We start from the raw sequence: 20,998 nt of genomic DNA, 5'->3' as shown, positions 1-20,998 counted from the left end.
CATCGAGTACATCCGATTTCATGCATTGCTTTAAGTCCACATGTATCCCATTTGCACCAATATAAACCTCTATAAAAAGATACCTAGATATGCTGGTCTTGCCTGCTGACTTTCAGTGTCACGTCTAATATACTGTATGTGTCAGTGTTATGATGCAGGTGCCGTGGAAGTCGAACTAATCTACCGTTAGCTCTTGCAGGTAACTCGCACTGGCTATGGACCTGGGCCCTAGGTGGAAGACCCTTCCTAGATGATATATAAATGATATATCACTGCGATTTGCTCTGTGCAACTGAATGTGTGCTATTTACTGTACATACCACCGACTCTCTAGAGAAAGAGATGTATAAACTCTCGCTAAAACGTTGCATAAAAAAGTTTGGTACCTTTTCTCCCCACATCCTCTCTCCTCACGCTTACATCAACTTTTACAGTCATGCGATGGTCATGCTTTTGTCTCAGCTCCTTTTCATCCCTCCTAGACTGGCTCAGCTTAGCTGTACACCACCTTTAATGATAAAATCCCCATCGACCCCATCCCGATCTCCTTAAACCCCACACCAGTGGCCAGGCTTTGTGCAACGGGTGCTGGACAACGAGCGGCCAGCCTTTATGTCTGGCCCCATTCGCGGAACAAGTGTAGGACTTCCTGAGTTAGACAAACTAATTGGGGATTAGGAATGAGCTATGTGGCGTACACGGCGTACGCGGTGTACCAGTCAATTCACCTTGTTTATACAGCCCTGTCAGCATGTTGATTTATGAAAGAGAAGCTTTCCTCCACAATGCAGCAAATGGCTCATTTCATGGGTCATAAAACCAGTGGGGACGGAGACTGTATGGATTACCATGTCAGAGAAACCAAGATGGCAACACACCCTCGACCCAACCTGGCTAAATCCAGATGAACCGGTTCCTCAATGAGACGTTCTGCTCACATTGGGAAGGAAAACCCTTAATGATTCCGACCTCACATGGAAATCATCAACAAGTCAGGTCAGCGGATTATTAAACAGTCAGGCACCCTGTCCACCAGTGTTGAGAAATCTCCTTCACAATGAAAGTAACAGAAACAGTTCTTGAAAACCAGTCAACACGTATCTTCACTGCCAGGCTCGCCGAACAACTTTCCATCCTTACTCTTGCTTTAAAAAAAACACACACAGCACAAGTCGTTTATCAAGGATTATTTCATGATTTGTCCGTATAGTTCAAAAGCCTGAATACTGTTATATAGTTATATTTTGAGAGCTGTTGTTATAGCCTAGCTAACAGCAGAGAAACTGATCTGTGTTTCTTGAGGTGCAAAATGTGAAGTGACCGTTTCTAGGCCATGGCTCATAGTGCTGATGCTGGTCGTTATCTTCCTCTCAGCTTTGGGAGAGAATCTTTGCCATCGTTGACAAGTTTGGACATCTCTTAGCTTAAAACCTAATAATCCAAATGTTAAGAGTATATTGAAGCTATATCAAAACCTTCGATTCGGACTTACTTTTACAACTTTCTTCGTCGGACCTCCCTGCTGACAACCACGGAGATGTGTTGTCAGCTTTTGTTATTACTATTTTTTAGAGACATACTAAACTGCTCTCTATTATATTGCTTGTGTCAGTCCCGTCCTGTCGTGGCAGAACAACATAGGGGAAGTTCATGTTAGAACATTTGAAACAGCCCTATCTGTCTTAGTCACGTTAGTTACACTTACAGTACACACCTGAGTAAATTACATCCCACCCCAAAGCACTCTGTTTTCTATTGGAGTCCAACACAGAGAACTCTCAAATACATTCAGTCTTACCCTCACACCAGAGCAGGTAGTGTGACAGTGCATTCAAGATCAAACTATGAGAGAAAAAACATAAAGAGTAATTGAAAAAAAAAAACTACTTTCTTTCGTCTCAGAAACAAAAACAAGCCAGAATTACCGTGATAGTAACTGGGATGGTAAAGATCAACAGATTAGTTATGATGGTGATGATGATGATGATGTTATAGTTATTACCGACAACAATAACACAATAAAGCATATGAGAGTGCAATAGCATTTAGAAAAAAGAAACCAATGTATGAAAATTGAACATGTATTAAAGCTTGTTTTTCACAGCATAAATTGGAAATGATAAATATTCGCATTTGTGTGAAGAGAGACCACCATTCCTTTGTTTATTTATCACAGCTTTTTCTCTTTTTTTTGCATAAAATGTTGGTCAAGTCCTGATTGAAAATGTTTTTTTTTCTCCATATATATATATATATCCTCTGGTTTCATATTAATTCATCTAAAAGGTTTTCACAGGCAAGAGTTCAGTTTTGTTTTTGTTGTCTTGGGTGTACAGTAATAGCTCCTCGTCGTCGTCGTCGTCGTCGTCGTCTTCGCAACGCCCTCTTCCTTTTTAAATCAGAGGGGATGGTGGTGCGTGTTTTGGGGGGGCGTTGAGTTTTCCTAGGGCCCCTCCCCCCTGAGTCAGGACGAGGCCACTCCCCCCCGCTGGAAGCCCCTCCCCCCGCTGCTATGTGGAGTCCTGATTGACAGCTTTCCCTCCGTTCATGGTGGGAGTCCCTGAGCTCTTCCTGGAGCGGTGCTTGTCCTCTATCTCATGCAGTGACGGCTCCCTGTACATACAAACTGCAGCGGAGGTGTAAAGAGAGGCAAAAGGAGATGGAGGGAGAGAAGAGGAGAGGACAAAGAGAGGAGGAGCTCAGAAGGGGGACAATGGAGAGCAGATTGAAGAGATGGATGTGAAGACAGAGACAAGGTCAGGTGTGAGGCTGGAGGGACAATAATACCAGGCTGGGAGGGATAAGACAGGGAATTAGGGTATGTCAGCACATTTTTTTTATCACATTGCATAACAAGTTTTTATGATAATATCTAACACTGCTCTCTCAAACCCCCCCATGATATTCAAATAAACTTTTGATGTGTGTATGTGAGTGTATTCCTCTTGAGGCGAGAGTGGTATTGATAATGTCAATTCTCATTTTTTTTAAAGGTGCAATGTGGAAAAAAAATCAATAATTAGCATAATTAGCACATTTAGCTCAGTTAGCCTCCCAGTGAACATGGCTAGACATCAGAATTGGCCTGAACACAGCCTCAGGAGTGTACAGGGGTCAGTTAACCAACAGGGGATACAGTATGGAGGCGATTTACAGCGGCTCCAGCCAGGACTCTTACTAGTCGGAAAGGTGGTTTGGAAAAACAAGCCGGTTTTGGCGAGTTTTGTTTTGTTACTTCAGTAAAACAGATAAACTTGAATTCTGAAGGTGTACGGTTGTATTTTCCTGTATGAAAATAGATGTAAGAATTATTCCTTTACTGACATTTTGTGAATTATTTTGTTTAAAAGACTTAAAAGCTAAGACAGCTTGTGAAATGTAGAGAACGCACTGCTACCAGTTGTTACTACAAGGAGTTCAACTGAGAGAATATCACTTCTTGAGGTATAAAGTGGTATCACAAGACAAGATGGGCTGGGGCTAAGTCTTAGCATGCTAACTTTTCTAGATATCTCTGCAATTAATTTCTTACATCATATTACACATTGCACCTTTAACTCTCCGTAAGAACAAGAATAAGCATATTTCCTAAACTATAACCATAAATAAGCCATCCGTTCCTATTATATCTTATTTTTTATACATATTAGACCTATGAATTTAAAAGACTCTATCAGACATTTTTTATCCTATTAACGGCGAATGTGTATACTTAAAATTACTGCCAACCTTTTCCAAGCTATACCATGAATTTTTTATTCCTCCCCATCTTCAGAGGAACCTCTGTTCTGCTAATTTCCATAATGGAACGTTCAGAGACATTAAAACTTGCTTCAGATATAATCCATCACGGCATAAATGCACAGTAGTGTCACTGCGAGGTAATGTCTTTAAGGAACTCTGCTTGTGGCTGAAGGATATTATGATATATGAAACTACTGTACATTGTCGTCTGCCAATCGGAGACATTTAATATGCAAGAGTTAAAACATCTTTTCAGTGTCTTTTTTAATTGTTCTGTATCTAAATGTTTTAAATATCATTAGTATTGTATATATACTACATGCATAATCACAAAAAGGAACAAACACACGTTAAAAAGATCACTTTTTCTCATACCTTCAATGGGCCTGGGCACAAAGTGTGACGAGGGCTTTGTTTTCTTGACCCGGTTGCCCTTCATGACTTGTCCCTCCTTGGTGAGGCCGAGGAACCAGGCCCGGCCTGACTCCTGCTGCCGGTACACAGTGGACGAGTAGATCACATAGTAGTTCTCGAAAACGGACTCCTTGAACTTGCACTCCGGCGTGAACATCTCCTGCAAAAAAAGATGGGAGTCAGGGATTTAGATACAGCATGCGCATGTGGGCCGGCACGTTAAAGGAAGGCGTACAGTGCATATCAATCGATGCATGCGAATACACAAAATCAATTTTTGTATCCACACAAATATCAAAGACACACGCAGCGATAAACAGGCGGTTGGTTTTTAATGAAGTCTCATTTGAGAGGGAAAAAAAGAAAGCTGTGTCTCTTTCACTCTGCCAATATTGGCGCTCATAACTAGCATGTGTACACTGCCAAGGTCAGTAAACATACTGTATTCACACTCACACACACGCACATCCTGGGAATCCAAGTAATGAGACTGATAGCCTTATTGCAATATTGGTGAACAATGGAAGATTTTTATCTCTCTGCTTCATTATCAAAGCAGCGAGTCAAGGAGAAAGTCAAGGGGACGCACGGGAGGTGGAGAGGATGACAGGAAAAAAAATGGAACGAACCAGATATTGGATACACCGTCAGGACTGAGTGTGGTGCCAGATTGTTGCCACGACCGCTCTCCAGACGAAACAATGCTCCAGACAGTGTTACCCTTGCACAAAACTTGGCTAATTCTAAAGAAAACAATGGTGGGACCAACTTTTGAATTGGCAGCAAAATACTTCTTAATCTAAACTTAATAAAGCAGCTGAGCAGATTAACGTGCGCTGACAAGCTGAGATGCCAAACCTCGTCACCTTTGCCCCTCGTCTCTGCTGTCCTCCTTGTCTGAGTGCTTCCTGACTGAAAGAGGCTAAATTAAAAACTAGTCAGTTTGAAGGGCGGGGAAGTCGTGTGTGTCAAAAATAGATGCTGGTGATGCGGAACAGCTGGCTTGGTGGATGTTGTGCCATCTCAGTTTAGGCAGGCTTTGCGAGGTTTGTGTGTGTGTGTTGTTGGGTGTCGGTGCTGTATTTCATTCATTAATATCTCCTGCAGGGTGCTGTGCCCTTTTAAGGTTGTCCAGTTGACTGACAGCCCAATTCTGCTTCCCGCTGGAGGTGACAGTTTATGTGTTTGTGTGTGTGTGTGTGTGTGTGTGTGTGTGTGTGTGTGTGTGTGTGTGTGTGTGTGTGTGTGTGTGTGTGTGAGGGAAAAAGAGAGAGACTAAAGTGAATGACTAAATAATGAAGGAGAAGCTGAAAAAATCATGTTAAAGGGTTGGGTCAACCAAATTACAAAAAAAAAAGTAATCTGCAATACAATTTCTGCTTCCACTCCAGTACAATGGAGGTTACATTTTTTATTTGTGATGCTCAAAGGCAGAGAAAATAACATTAAAATGTGATGCCTTCCAGGCTATGGCTGTTGATACAGTAGTTTAGTAGTTTTGCAATGTTTTAAACCTAGAGTATGTTGTTTCTGCCACCCAGGGTCTCTCAATCAAAAAGAAAAGAAAAGACCTAATCTGATGACACTGTGAAGTAGCATTGGATCATGGGAGTTGTTGTCTTCATTGTCGAGCGACCACCGTTGCTAATGAAAATCTATCTGATGCAACTCAGGCAGAAATATCCACAGACGTGGTAATGTTTTAAAGTTCTATACACTTTACGTCGAGCCACGTTTGCCGACCTCCTTCCTCACTCTCTGACGTATCATCTGACGTTGTACAGGCGACCGAGGGAAACGCAAAATGACCGATTTCTCTGGGAAACTTTCGGGATGATGTAAGTACACAACTAAAAAAAATAAACAACAAAGGTCTTGTTGTTTTTAGACATTTTAATGCAGGAATGTTACATATATCTTTAATCACCAAAGCTCATCTTCACTGTATCGAGTTTGAGGCAGAAATCTAGGTCAGGTTACACCTCAGCTATCTACAATACATGGTTAGATCCGACTCGTGGTAAATGGAGAAATGTGTTTTTGTAATTCAGGTGAAATGACCCTGAAAATGTGTTTGCAGGACCACATTATGCACAACAAAACACTGACATATCACCACCTTATTCCGTTGTTATGGCAAACCTCTTACAAACAGCATATTTATACATCCAGGAGAAGAAGACCAAGATTAGTTTTTATTTAAAATCTTGTCTCCATCGACTTCTGAGAAAATTACCCATCTTTTTAGTCTAACTGCTAAATTCTCCACTATGTTCACAAGCTAGTCTTAACTTTGTCTTTCTGCTGTTTGTTGCCAACAGGTAGTGTACTGGGGATTAATCAGAGATATTTTGCCATGAAACAGCTGCCTGCTGCAGATGGAAACAGGGTGGATGAAAGCTGTGAGAGTGAATCAAAACAGTTGGGGTCACTTCAAGGATAAGTTGACCCCAAAAATGAAAACGCAGTCATCATCTACTCACCCTCTTGCTAATGAAGTTTTGTAGTCTATATAACATTTCAGTCAATCAATCAATCATTTTTTATTTGTATAGCACCAATTCACAACAAAAGTCATCTCATCAATGAACTGAGGGACGCTACAAAGTTAAGTAAAGCTGAGGAGAACTACAGAATTGGATGATAATTCTCTGAGTTTGTCACTATAAGCAACACCTTTCACATACATGTAGTAATTTAATACATTTTTCATGTAAAAATATTCATTAGTGTAGCTTTAAACTCCCAATCCGAATTGAAAACAATGCCGTTTAAAGAGTGTGCCGGCATGGCCTGACACAGTTCGGCAGATTAAGCCTCAGTGCTTGCGACTGCCCATTTTAAGACACAGCAGTGCACAGCAGGCTGTGTAAAGGACTCGGGCAAGGTGAGGTCACATGGTCGGCGGTGTGAAAACGTCTCGCTGGTCAGCAGGAGGGAGGACAAGCTCTGTGGAGAGCTGGCGACTGAGTTTATCTGGGCCTGCCGACACACTGTCAAACAGCAGACATCTCTCTCTCTGTCGGGGCACTGGGGGTCACGTCGTGCCTGTCTGGCTGTGTGCGAACATATGTGTTTGAGTGGGTGGGGGGGCAGACAGTGATACATTTCACACCAGCAGGCTTTGTGCCTCCTTCATCTGTTTGGAGCCCAAATCAGGCCGAGCTCGCGCACACACCCACACACCCACATAATCACGTAAGCGCGCTCTGCTATCCTTCACATTTGCCGTGCTGACACACTGTAGGATCCCCTCCAAATTTGTCCACAAGGACGACACTCTGTTACTGTCTCCGAAAGGGCTCGGAGCAGTTTAGAAAGCACCCTGACTGTGGCTTGGGAATGATAGGGGTGGAATGTAAGTGACTTTGAAGTGTTTGACAGAGCACCTTGTTTGCGGATGACTGAGTGGAAATATGAGGTGAAGAGACGGGGGTCAGAGTCTCCCGTGATTAATGAGATCTCCTTAATGGACACACGTGAACCAGAACTACGCAGGAGGGAAGGGAAAGCACAGATTGGCGGAGGGACGCTGGCACGCACAGTCCCAGTGCAACACACATGCTGTCATCGTTAAAATGCACGCCAACAGGTTCACCCTGTCGCTTCCTCCGCCAGGAATACATAATCAGCCAAAGTTGTTAGCGGCACAAAACAGGGAAAATTAAAAAAAAAGACATGCCACGTTTCAGGGCCATGTTAGCGATGGTAAACTGATTACAAGGACGCCTATTTATATTCCATGGTGAGCTGAAGGAGAAAGGCGAAGGACTTGTTAGTGAAACTGGGCACGTGAGGCTGCTCCACCATCAGGGGTCTCAGTAGGGAGCTGAAGATAAATAAACACAGAGGACCACCTGAGACCACGGTGAACAAACACCACGAAACCTGGGACAGAATATAAATGTTTTCGGCAGCGTCAGCACGCGGGAAATTTACAGCGATTTCAGCCGACTGTCAGCTGAATTTAAAGCACCTAATACAAGTTTAAAATAGACGGATGTGATTCTTCAAGCGCACGTCTTGAAAAAGGAAATGAGTCGATGAACCGGTCCACAGGCACAGACATTTACAGTGATTGTGAGTCATGAAAAACATGAAAAAAGAAGAGATGGACGTGAGAAACAAGTTGCAGAGAAGGGTAGAAAACATCAGTTGCTGGCTGGAAATGCACATAAAATCAACCGATGTGATGGAAACAGGCAGTTACAGCAACTAGTTGCGGTGTTAACGCCCCAAAAAGCATGCCATTATGCCGACAAAGAATCAGGATTGTATGTACACAATGCCATTTCAAATTATATATTAAAAAAATGGACCTAACACATTCATGAGGCCTCTCCAAAAACAGGAAACACAGGAAGAAAAAGGAATACCACATGGGACATATACGACAAGCTACCCGGCTGGGATTGATAGAGACAGTGCATACTGCAGGACACCGCTTTGTAATGCTGTTCTCCCACGAGTTTTATGTCAGCCATCATTTTGTAATAGCCGTTGTCATCTGCTTCTCTGGATTTACGGGGATTTTAATTCCAGAGCCTGTTGCCACAGAATGTCAGACACGACCAGGTGCAACAACAAAAATCCCTCACGATGCCCAGATGTGAGTGAGGTGGCCGTGGGTTGTAGAGGGCAGGGTGTAAAAAATGAAACACAAAGTAAGAAAGCAAGATGTAATAGATATGAAACTGGGTGGCCTACAGAACCGGGCTGAATGCATCCCGAATCCAAATCAGATACCGGCTCCATCCGAGGACGGAGCCAGCTCTCCGGCTCTACGTAAAGGAGCCCTGCTGCTGCCTACAGGCGTCCTTTGACTTTCGGGATAAAGATGTGAAGGATATGGCGGGGGTAGGGGGGGGTGGGGGGGGGACCTCCATTTAAATATGGGCCGGAGCCACTGGTGTATCTGAGAGATTTGGCTTCGGTGAGAATCCCAGGCCTGCCATGGAACTCCCGGCGAGCTCATTATTATTCCGGGAGAGATTCAGGTCGGGGATCGTCTAGACATTACTTAAACTGAAAAAATCTCTTTCTCACTTGTTCTGTCCCTTCTCCTCCCTCCTCCCCGCTGTTTATCTTTTCCTCCGTCTCACTCTGAAAGTCAATCACTTTCAAACAAGGTTCTGTTCTGTCCTTAACTTCCTCCAGAGAGGACATCGATGGTTAATGGCTAAAATCGAATCCCAAACACGTACTAATGGCTCCGATTGTCCCGGAGAAAAAAACAGCGTTAGTTTCTCTCAGCATTTGTCATTCTACTCATTTCCTGGTCGTCTTTACTTCCTCTTTATACCTCCAGAGGGTAATTATCACTGTCGACACACACGTATGCAGCCTTAATGCGCAAGAACGCTAATGCTTAAACAGTTAGTCAAATAATTAATTAGTAAATTGACAGAAAATGAATCACAGTCCCCTCATGGTGAAATATCATGGGGCCTTACTTCAGAGGGAAAAAAAGGAGGATTGTTAATGGTGAGAGACAAATCATTTTTTGATCCTGTTTAAATTGTGGCATGATTTACACACGAGATGTTTGTCGAATTAAAAGATCATTTTTCAAATCAATTAAGTTGCAGTTCGATGACAAACTTTTGACTGTGAAATTAGAAGTTAGAAAGACGACGCACCCAACAGTCGTGTTAGTGACATCTCATTTAACACTCAGCAAGGACTTGTAGAGCCAGTCCCTTTTGGACAGACTTCTCCCTCGCACTGGAAGAAATTGAATGTGGCAAGGTGACAGCCATATTGTAGTTGTTGACATTCTGTATATTGTGCGAGACGAAAGATTGTAGTTCACTGAGCGGCTTTAGGGGAAGTATAAATTGCACTTTACTATTTTTCTGACAGACTGCGACTTTCTTGAATTGCAAAATTATGTTTTGATTTCACAAACATCGCGTGTGTGATTCATGACAAAAAAAAGACAGGGTAGAAAAATGATTTGTCTCTCGCCAGTGACTAGCGTACATATGTTCTTTGAAATAAGGGTCCCATGGGGCACGCTGGAGGGCCTCTATAAACATACATTATTATTGCAATATACAACTTTACAACCAGTAATGAATGAGGTTTTTTTTCCTTTAAAAAAAGAATTATATACTTATAATCATATAATCCTATAAAATCCTTTAAAAACTCTCCAGGGATCCCCCGTATTTTGGCATTCAGGCAATTGTTGGGTGTTGGGGAATTATTACAGTGTGCCGAATAGCAACGTGTGGCACAGCCTGTGTGAAGGAGGATAATAAAAGGGGAAATGGTTATCTTCTCTTGTGCAGAGCAGTTCACCTCATTTTTAATTTTGTAACCTGTCTGGTTTAAATGTGCGTGTTGCTGCTTTACAATTGGTAGATAAAAACAAACATGCACAGAGTGATGAGATAACACCTGCTGTAGAGGCTATTTTGCACAGATATGAATACAGGAGTGCCTTGAGCAATAAACTGAAAACATTCTCAAAGGGCCCAGACACAACAAAGCAATATTAAAGGACTAGTAGTGACGAAAAGACCGACTGTTATGCCAACTCGCATTGCAAAGACTACAGCTGAGAGCCAACTAGTTTGTACGTTATGTATCATTCAAAAAGGGAACGCAGCGTTCATTAACATATCCATTTCTGATCAAGAACGTGTCTGAGAAAAAGTTTCAAATGGTGGAGGCAAAAAATAAGAAGAAACTGCACTGAATAGGAGAAATCATGGACACTACAGCGACAGGCTCAAGAGGCTTTGCCTTTCTTTTTTCCATTTCTCTTCTTGTGCACTGATTTTCTTGGCTGAATAGGCAATCAGAGTGATTTCCCTCATCAACTGGCTCCACCTCTGATTCAAGGGCTTTCAAGTGTTAACAGGGTAGGACACCTCTTAAAAAGCTAGGGGCCGTGGACGCTCACCAGCGGCCTCGATTTTGGCCAATGGCTGACCGTCAGCCTGGTGCGTCGGGGGCCCTAATACAGGCTAGTTGCTGCCTCAGTGCAGCCAATACACACGCACATAATTCACCCAAGTTTTTGATTCAACACAGCAACAACTTCTTATACTAAGGATTTTTGTTCTGGAGACAGAAAAAGACCAAGACGTGGGAGAGAGGGCAGAGAGGCTACTGACAAAAACGCCCTTCTGTCATTTGTCTTCTGAATAAAATCCGAAGCTCTCGCTGACCTTCCATATAGACTCTCTCCCTCAGGGCCTTCAGTGAAGGCTTTACTGCGACACATTATTTTTATTCTCTGACGTAAATAAGATTCAATAAGAAGCAGTAAAATTAGAAAGATATATGGACGGATAGACGGATGGACGGATAGATAGATAGATAGATAGATAGATAGATAGATAGATAGATAGATAGATAGATAGATAGATAGATAGATAGATAGATAGCAGAGAGAGACAGGCAGAGACAGGCAGAGACGGAGAGAGAGAACAGTGGTTACTGCTGTGCAGTAAACTAGGTCATATTGAGAAGTGTTATAAATAATGGAAGGGAGCTCTTCATTGTAGATGCTCAGCCCCCACGCACTTCATTGCTAAACACTCCACACAAGCATTATCACCCTGCTCACCCATGGCTACATCAGCTCCACTTAATTGATCAACTGTAATAGTCAACTGATCACTAAAACAGAAAAGTCTACCTGACACCTCCATAAAAGGCCTCTCAAAGTTGTGTCGCAACACAACTTCTTCCGAATCATCTGAAAGAAGATAAAGCTTGTCGCGTCGCCTCGCTAACAAGACGAGCGCAAAAAGAAGCCGAGAGAGGAAAAAAGGGAAAAAAAAGACGAGGGAGCGTTGGAGACGTGGGAGGATATCCCTCAGTAATTATCTCCCTGGAGGGGGGCGAGGGAGAGAGCTGTGTGTGCATCTCTGCTCTCAGATGTTAGGAAGACCAAACAAGACAACAAAACAAGCAGCGAGAAACTTTCTAGTTCGGCGAGGCAAAAGAGTTTAAGGGAGGACCTTGAAGAAGAAAGAGAGGGGAGCAAAAGGGAATAAGCAGAGGAGGAGGTGGGGGGAAAAAAGATAAAGACCTGGACAAATAATAATAAAAGTAAATGTGAGTAAGTACGAGGAATGAAAGTGAAGGACTTATTTTATGGCTGTGATCGCACCGCGAGAGCTCTCATAAAAGTGTGAATAAAGACTAGAAATGTTCCCCTTTACAGTGCTCTGGAAACACTTAACAAGTTTCTCACACTGTCCACCACCAAATAATCTGCATCGGTGAATCAAACTGGTAAACATGGAAATCAGGGAGGGAAAGAGGCTACGTGCGCCTTCATCCACGGTCATTCAGCCTCTTTATGAGCTCTCTGTGGCTCTGCAAGGCGCATAAGCCTCCCCGCGATCCGGCCTACCACCCGCATTCTGCTTACCAATGCATGTTAATTTCCCATGCTTCACATCTGAGAAACCAGACCTCCTCCATATGGCCGGAGACTGCATTCTCTGTGTGGCTGTAATTAAAAAAATAGCCCTTTCGAATGTTGCTGCAAAAACATCCCCTCTCCCCGTGATGGAAAGGTCAAAAACCGTGTCCCTCCGCCCATAAAAACGATGGTTAAAATGATAAACGGGGAGCCGTGTTTGTCACTTGTATCACTTGTATAGTTGCTAATAATGGTGGAGTCTGGCACAAATGATCATTTCATTAAGGGGTGGGTGTCTGAGGGTCGTACAGCGTCCCCCAAACTTGGAGTCAATTCAATAAATTAAAAGACTGCTGTCTGGGCACAATTAAACTTTAATTAGATGTAGATAGGTGGGTGGAGGGTTATTATAAGCCTCATAGCAGGCCTGTGAATTGGGCACTTGTTTATGAGCCTTTAGTTGTGAATGAATCCGTCTACCTGGGTGAGTCATAACAGCCTGCGCATTTATCACACGTCCTTCTCTGAACTTGCGAGTGCTCATACATCTCAGGCAGCGAGTTCTGCTCAAGTTCTACTTGTTTCTCTGAAACAATGGCAACTGAATCAACCCAACTTTTCATTTTATTGTATTTTTTTAAAAGGTGCAGCATGTACACCCTTTATCTGGCCTATTTTTTAATGTTGCCTGTCTGTCCCTGGCAGTAAAGCTTCTCCCTTATCAATAAATGTAAGTTGCAATGTGACTAACCCTGGCTTCACCGTGTCCTTCATGGATTTTATGAGTATTTTGAGGTAAAAAAAAAAAGTTTGATGGGCAGTTTGTGAATTCCAGCAACTTGCCAGACATTTATCATCGCTGTCTGGCTTATGACACGGCCGCCCCAGCAGCCCTCCCGTCCTCGTCTTCCTCCTGCAACACTATCTTCAACTGGATTAGGAACCATGAGACTGGAAGTTACATAACCACGCCAACTAGGGATATCTTCCTGTCTCTATATCTCTACCCCATTTTCTCTCACACTCGCTCTCACCAACTGCAAACTCATTTCCACAAACGTGCTCCGAGAAAATCTTCGTCCTGGATGCAACAGCTACGACTTAATGCTTCCTCCAACTGACATCTGTGACTGTGTCCACCCCCGTTCGTGCATCTGCTACCCACACCGGCCTATATGCTTCTCGTATCTTACACTGCAAATAAAATATCCCTTCTCACAATATTTACTCCCCCACTGACTCTTGAGATGATTTTTTTTCTTTACACCCGAAGGAGTATCTTCACTAATGTGGTGAGATAATTCCTCTTTATTCAAAGCAAGTGCGAGACTTTTACTGTATGATGATGCGGTTCATTGGCCATGGATTACTGAAAGAAAGATTTATATCAGAAACAAGATTGCATAATATAAAAATTATGCTTTTGCAGTGTATCCTTCCATGAAAGCAAGAATCCTGAATAGAAATCAGTATGAAAGTTGAACAAAGCAACATCATTCACATCGGAAGACAAAGAAATTCACTGGAAATCCTGTTTTATGGCCGCCCGCTACATAACGAGCCTCCATTAGTAGCCCGTAAAAAAAGAGGAAAAAAAAGAAGAAGAAGAAGCAATTTTAAAAAGGTCTGAGCGCTGAACTTGATGTCAAATTAAATGTAAAACATGCGCGGTGCTGCTTCAACAACAAAGGGGGGGAATAAGTGCTGCAGAGCAACACAAAGGCACATCTGAAGAGCCCTCGAATGGAGCGGAGATGAAAGGGTTTGGAAGGGCTGAGTCTTTGCTGCAGTGGGATATTAAAAGAGACAACAAACTGAACAAAACACAACACGTGTAAATGAACATATACACATTGCGCTCACACACACACACACACACACACACGTGCACGACCCAACAGTGCGACCGCTGCGAGGGGTTGTACTGTATATCTTACCGAGCTGTAGAGCATGCCCTCGCCATTCATGGCAATGTAGAAGCCACTCTTCACTCCCTGGATGGCCACCACTCTCAGACCCACAGGAATAAGATTAAACAGGGCTGCACAGCGGACAGAGTGGGGGAGAGAGGGAGGGAGAGAGGGAGGTCAGACAGACGGATCCAAAAGAGGCAGAGACAGAAGAGAGACATCAGACAGAAAGGACAGGATAGGACAATTGAGTTTTCACTTAACTCTTGTAGACACGACAGCCTCTGATCTCTGTTCTTTGGCTATCTGTCAGCAGTAAAGTGAGCATCGCAGGACATGGACAATGGGAACACTGTCGCACGTCAGCGTGACAGTGAAGCATTAACGTTGGGGCAGAAATCGAAAACTGTCGGGTGACAGATAAATGACACAATATGGATGGCAAAGCATCCGGCGAGCATCATCATTTTGTGCAAACAGCGAACAAGCTAGCTGAATACAAATAACATGACATTTTAGTTCGTTTGTTATTTGCTAAAGTGATGAAACTACACTCTTAAGTAGACTTTGGGAAGTTCAAGTAACTTCACACTCACTTACATTTATGTGACTTTCGTAAGCAACAGCTTGGTTTGCACGGACATAATTGGTGTTATCGAGCAGCTATAGCAGGAGAAACTTGTTTCAAGTCTTGCAAATGTGCTTAAATGTGCTTTTTCTTCAAGTCCCTGAAAGTTTGGTTTCAAATAAAAAGTATGTCTCTCTTACATTAAATATTCATGACTAAATAAGTAACTATGAAAGTTAAAACACTTTATCTGGCACGTGCTGATGCAGCTCCTTTAAACTTTGGTACATCTTTGTTTTTAATCTGTTTTATATTTTATTTTTTATTTTCTACACGCCAACTCGAGCAATAGGAAATCAGAGACTGTTGTGCCCACATCTTTACAGAGACCTGTCTCCACCACAACATTCTAGGTCAAGCTGTTGCACTGCTGCCGACAGAGGACGAGATGAGGAGACTGGATGTGTTTATTTCATTGATGCTTGGTGCTCACACCATCAAAGTTGATGCACAGTGTTTCCGATATGTCAAAGTTTAAAGGTGAAGATGTCGACCACATCAGCACCACGAGGTTGCTGCTGTTTACATTCACCCCGTGTCATAGTCTGAGTTTGTGGTTCTGTTATTTCCTGTTTTATTTTGAAGTTCTGCCCTCATGCGTCATTTTTTGCTTTTCATTTTCTCCCTCTGTGTGATTTCCTGCCCTTTTTCTGTGTTCACCTGTGTCCTATTAGTTAATCAGCCCTTGTGTATATAGTCTGTGTGCTCCGTGCTGTCTTTGTCAGTTCGTCTGTTTTGTTCCCCCGAGCCTGTTCCTGTGTCTTCATGTACCGTCTCCCAGTTTCTGGCTTTTATTCCTCGTCTTTTTCCTGGTTTGTACTTTGCCTTTTGATTTGAACTTTGCCTTTTGATTCGTACTTTGTTTTTCTTGGTTTGAACTTTGTATTTTTGCATTTTTTATTTTTTCAGAGCTTGGGGTTAGGTAGCTTTCTGCTAACTAAAGGTCTCTTTTTGTTCCTTACCCTGCCTGCCTCCTCAGTGTCTTGTGTTTGGATCCTCACTATTTGCTTCACCTAACCCCCCCCGGTGATGCCTTGATTTATTCAGACCCTTAACATGAAAACTAATCTGCTCCATCAGAACTGTGTGAATGTAGTTTGATCAGATTTGGTTGACAGCAGCCTGCCAACATAAACAAACCACCCCACAGCTCTCATCACATTTTCATTCAATTATTACTGATTTCTGATTGGTGCATGGGCGTTTGTGACATCGGCTTTTTCCAACAGAGCCCCGCCCACTTTGAATCACACCATGAGCCGTGAAAAAACAGAAATCTGTCATCTGAAATATCCCAAACTGTCGCAACTTTGAGTGAAAACTGTGCGTTCATGTTGGACCCCATCAATCATAGTAATAAGCTGATTGAGAATATTCTTTTATAGGGCCTTTAATGTCTGACACCACATTATATTTTAAAAGAAATAAGTTACGTATTTCAGCTGAGTAGCTTACTATTAAGATTTTTTTATTTATCTACGTTCTTTCCCAGAGATGTATGTTTCATCTAAGAGGCTTTACTGTACAAATTCTGTCAACAAGGAGTCTTATTTCATTCGACTAAGTGCTTCTGGAAAATGAATCACTGTTATCTCTAACTTCTATTGAATCTGAGGACTGAACCGTGACTTTCACAGGCTCTGGTTCGGTGAGGGTGTGAGGACACGCTTTACGTCCCGCAGCCTGTATTGTCGGGGGCTGATTGTTCTGCAAGTGGCGATGGGGACTATCAGATAAGGCTGGCAGGGACGAGAGGAGACGTGCCAACACGGGTCTGTCCTCCGAGCAGATTCAATTTCACTCAATAAATATCGACGTGCTGCTTTCGCCTGCCAATGCTTTAACTCTGCCCTCAGGCCACTGGAACAGGTGATACACACTGACCACTCTTGCAGTTACAAATACCCTTCATGGCCAGATGTGTGGGGGTGTAAAGGCAGAGTCCATTAGCACCTTGAATTTTATTTTCTCTGGCTTCTCAATCTGTTTTTGATTCGCCCTCGTAACTCTCTCTCCTCTCCCCGTCGATCTGTTCCCTCGCTCCCCTTTCCATTTGCCTTTCATGGCTGCTGCCTTTGTCGCTCCGATGACTGGCGATGTCTCTCAGAGGCAGCGTCCACAGTTCTGTCACGTATCACTAAAACCCAGGAGTGTTTCACCCCGGAGCACCTCCACCTATCAAAACATGTTCTAGCTTTTTCGGAGCAGGCACTTGCAATAGGGCCCTCAAAAAGAACTCACAATAGCTTTGGCTTGAAACGTGGGAGGAAAAGAGGCACAAAACATGGTGCACCGGTGCACTATTTCGCCATAATTACATTCTGCCGTCCCCGCTCTCATTTGCCTGCCAAAATATTACGCAACTGACGCGAGCTGTCATTCAGCTACCTTCTAAATGTCCGGCTTTTCCATTTGCAGCTTCAGCAGTTGATGGACTCCGTAATTACAGCTGCACTGACTGCTGTTAGAGCACCTGATGACTGCTCTGAAGGCGATTCCTCTCCCTTAATAACCTCAGCCCTATCTCTCGCCGAGGAAAAAGTGAGCGCCGAGGCTGGTGCAGGGACAGAGCGGAGAGATTTCCAGGGATCCTCTCTCCTCGAAATGGGTTCAAACAACCCAATAAGGCAAAATCCTTGAAAACGGCCACTCTTCCAGTGGAGCAGTAATCGGCTACAAGCAAATCCTGCAGGTAGGCTAAAAGAAGTGCGTTTGATGTCAGGGATACTGGCGCAGCAGGAAATAAACCCTGCAGGACAGGTTTAGAGAAAACACTGAGCCAAACTTCAAATGCCAAGGGCATGTCTCCAAAATCCAGAGAGGAATGCAAATCCAAAGATAGGAGAGCTGCTATAGTGTGCAGCGCCCGTATGTTCTTATATGCAGCGTTTAATAATGTGTTTTGAAGAGCTTGAGCACTTGACATTCGTGACTTGGTCTTCAACTAATAAAAAAAAGCCTTGCTTCGTGCCATCCATCAACCAGGAGCCTCAGAGAGCGATGGAGTGTGAACGCCTGATACCGCAGGTGTCTCATACCCTGCAATATCCTCCTAGAGCCTCGGCGTGCGCAGGTAATTACTGCAGGCGATCAACTGACGACAATCAAATTAATAACTGCTCAAATTTGAACATGGGTGTTAATTAATTGAGCGGTGTTTCACAGCCCTTGCAGTTAGTTAAGCGTAGCTCTGCCGGCAGTCAGCCATGCTTAAAGCAGACTTTCGTACCGCAGCACGAATCTGTTCTGTTCTGTTACTTCTCAGCTGCGGTTACATGGACAATTTACATTGATTTACACTGACATGTTTTTTGGTTTAATCATTTCTTGTTTTATTTTGTAGGTCATATCTCTGTGTGTCACGTTTTATTTTCCACTTCCTGTCTTTGTCTGTTTCCCACACTTTTTCCCGACTCACCAGACATTTTTTTCCTCACTCTGTTGTTTTGTCTGGTCTGGTTTGTCCTCTGTGTTCCTGCTTTGCTCCCTGTGGCTTTCTGATTTTTAAAGTTTCCTTTGCCTGCCAGTAATATATTTAAAGTGAAAGTGAAGTTTATACCATCCCTCTTGATCTGCCAGATTGGATCAGTCTCTTCCAATCAAGTTGTTTACAGGAGGCATTTTCATTCTGGTTGGGTTTTTATTCTGTTTCTTATTGGAATATTAGGGTTCAGTTGTGTCCTTGTCTCAGCACTTGTTGTTATTCAGCACGGAAAAACAGCAAATAATAAAAAGATGGGATTGAAATGCACTCTGGGCTCAGGTCGCACCTAGTATGCAGGCGGCATCATGCTCCTCAATCCCATCGGTTCCACTGAACCTCCCCCTGAAAATAAATTACTGTATTCCATCTGCCGAAGGATGCTGCAGGTCAGAGGGTGGCGTGGTTCAAGGGTGGGGGTAATCTATTATTCTAATAATCCAGCCCAGCAATCAATAGCTCAGTGCGAGACCTGAATACCAAATCTGCTATACGTCCATTTCTATCTCTTCTAATCATTCTCTCTTTGACTTTCGCTCTTTCTGCCTCCGTCTTTCTACTCAAAACATTTCGAATTCCTCCGGCTGCACCTCCTGCTCTCCTCTGCTCACTCTCTGTATCTTCCTTCGGACAGTCTCAGAGCTCGAGGCATCGCATATAGAGAATTATTCATTGGGTACAAACGGAGAAGGTGGTATTTTTAGTTTCCTTTGGCTGAATTATTCACTGCATTCCTCCATCCCCAGGCCAGCGGGACTGCTTAACAAGAGGATTACCTAGAGGTGGGGAAACCCTTCGCATACAACTAAAACCTCATCAACCCCAAACCTCTTAAAACACAATGGAGGCTCCTGAATAAGAGCAATGAGTTAAAGGTGCACAGCGGAAATGCATTATGTGGATGCTGCTGGGGTTGTTTTTCCCCCTCTTGTTCGGTAATCCTTTTTTGTCCTGAAGACCCTTCATCTATGCCATAAGTAGCTCTCACTGAAGATCTATCTCCTCATAAAATATAAAACGACGGGTGACAGGGAGAGACCGTTCTTTTCACCGCATGACTGCTACGGTCCAGGAGCTTTGGCTCGGGCTTTCTTCAAGATTGGCAGGATGTTTTAGAGAAGAAAGGTCATGATTGGTTTCCTGTCTGGCTTCACTCCAGACTGGGAGTGTCGTCATTATCGCTTTGGCGACCGTTCTCGGCTGACATATATCTCTTCTTTGATCCTTCACTTCCCATAGGAAACTGTTACAAATGCCTATATGTTTTAATATCAAAGACTCTCCCCAGACTCTGCTGATTTTCCCCCCTTTTCAGTTCCTGTGAGAGGGGAAGGGTTTGCGGTAGCTTTAGGGGAGTATACCCAGGAGACTATTTATCCACTTGGTAGTCCACTATGGAAATTCGATTGATGGTGAAATATTGCAAAAAAGGGGCTCAAGGAGGGATCTTCGTGACAAGGAGCGTGTTTTTCCAGGAAAGAATTTCTGCTGTGATAATCACAAACGCTCCGGAGCTGAATCAATAAAAACAATGTGACACTTATAATCATGTAGTGTACACACTAGAAGTGCTTTACTCAGAGAGACCAGAGCAGGGATATTGCAATCGAGATGCTCCATAAAAATTGTATTTACTTACCGTAAAAGGTATGCTTTTGGGAAGACTGGATAGGAATTCATAAACCATCTGAGGAGCTTTTGACACATTTATGTCCTCAGTTATATCTCATGCATACTATTGCATAACCAGGAGAAAAGAGGCCATTCTGCCTTGTTGAATTTTGTGAATAGTTCCCTTTAACATTGTAGGTTTTTTTTGTAGTGATAATCCAATTCATCGAGGGCATCTTAAACTAATTTTGGAGAGCTTTAGGCTGGCGTCAGTTATATAAGAATTGAAAATGATTAAGCACAGCATATAAAATGTGGTAATATATTATATAACCAAGTGACTCACTGCCATTAAATGTTTTATGCTGGAAGCTGTAGCTTCCATAATGTTCCACTCACTGTTGTCGCTGTTCTCGTCCTTGCTGCCGTCGATGGTTCCATCCGGCTGCATCTGCAGGTAGAAGCCCTGCTGGCTGAACAGTCGTGTCACGATGCCTTTCAGCTGCGGCTCTGAAACGCACACATACACACACATGCACACAACGCACACACACACACGCACACAAAACCGTGGACCAAACCACAGCCCCATCCCCACCAAGAATATGTCAGAGCAGCATTCTCATAACTGTGACAACAACACACCAAAGAGCTGATGCCTCTGCCTTCAGCTACGTGTTTGCACACTCACGGCTGTTCTTATCAAGCTTGTTTTAAAGTGCAGCAATGTCTTACGAACAAATGTTTCACAAACATAAAATGTACGGTGTTTCATCAATTAAGGTGACTGTGGAAGACGGAGTGTACCAGGCGAACAATGAGAC

General features: G+C 43.2%; 1 protein-coding gene across 5 annotated transcripts in view; it reads right to left on the bottom strand.

Annotated features, from left to right (window-relative positions):
* Positions 1–2,510: 2,510 nt before the first annotated feature.
* Positions 2,511–20,998, bottom strand: part of fgf12a (fibroblast growth factor 12a) — a 30,364-nt gene continuing 11,876 nt past the window's right edge. For 3 of the 5 annotated variants that reach the window (XM_073490823.1, XM_073490820.1, XM_073490821.1), the window contains 4 exons: positions 20,574–20,684; positions 14,482–14,585; positions 4,120–4,318; positions 2,511–2,626 (listed from right to left, as the gene is read on the bottom strand). In XM_073490823.1, coding sequence (XP_073346924.1) covers positions 2,511–2,626; positions 4,120–4,318; positions 14,482–14,585; positions 20,574–20,684 — 530 coding nt within the window. The remainder of the gene's footprint in view (positions 2,627–4,119; positions 4,319–14,481; positions 14,586–20,573; positions 20,685–20,998) is intronic. The other 2 variants (XM_073490819.1, XM_073490824.1) reach the window with 2 other exon arrangements.

This window comes from Pagrus major, chromosome 21 (assembly GCF_040436345.1).
Source record: "Pagrus major chromosome 21, Pma_NU_1.0".
Lineage (NCBI taxonomy): Eukaryota > Metazoa > Chordata > Actinopteri > Spariformes > Sparidae > Pagrus > Pagrus major.
The sequence above is the reverse complement of the archived record's forward strand: the minus strand, read 5'-3'. Positions and strand labels throughout refer to the sequence as shown.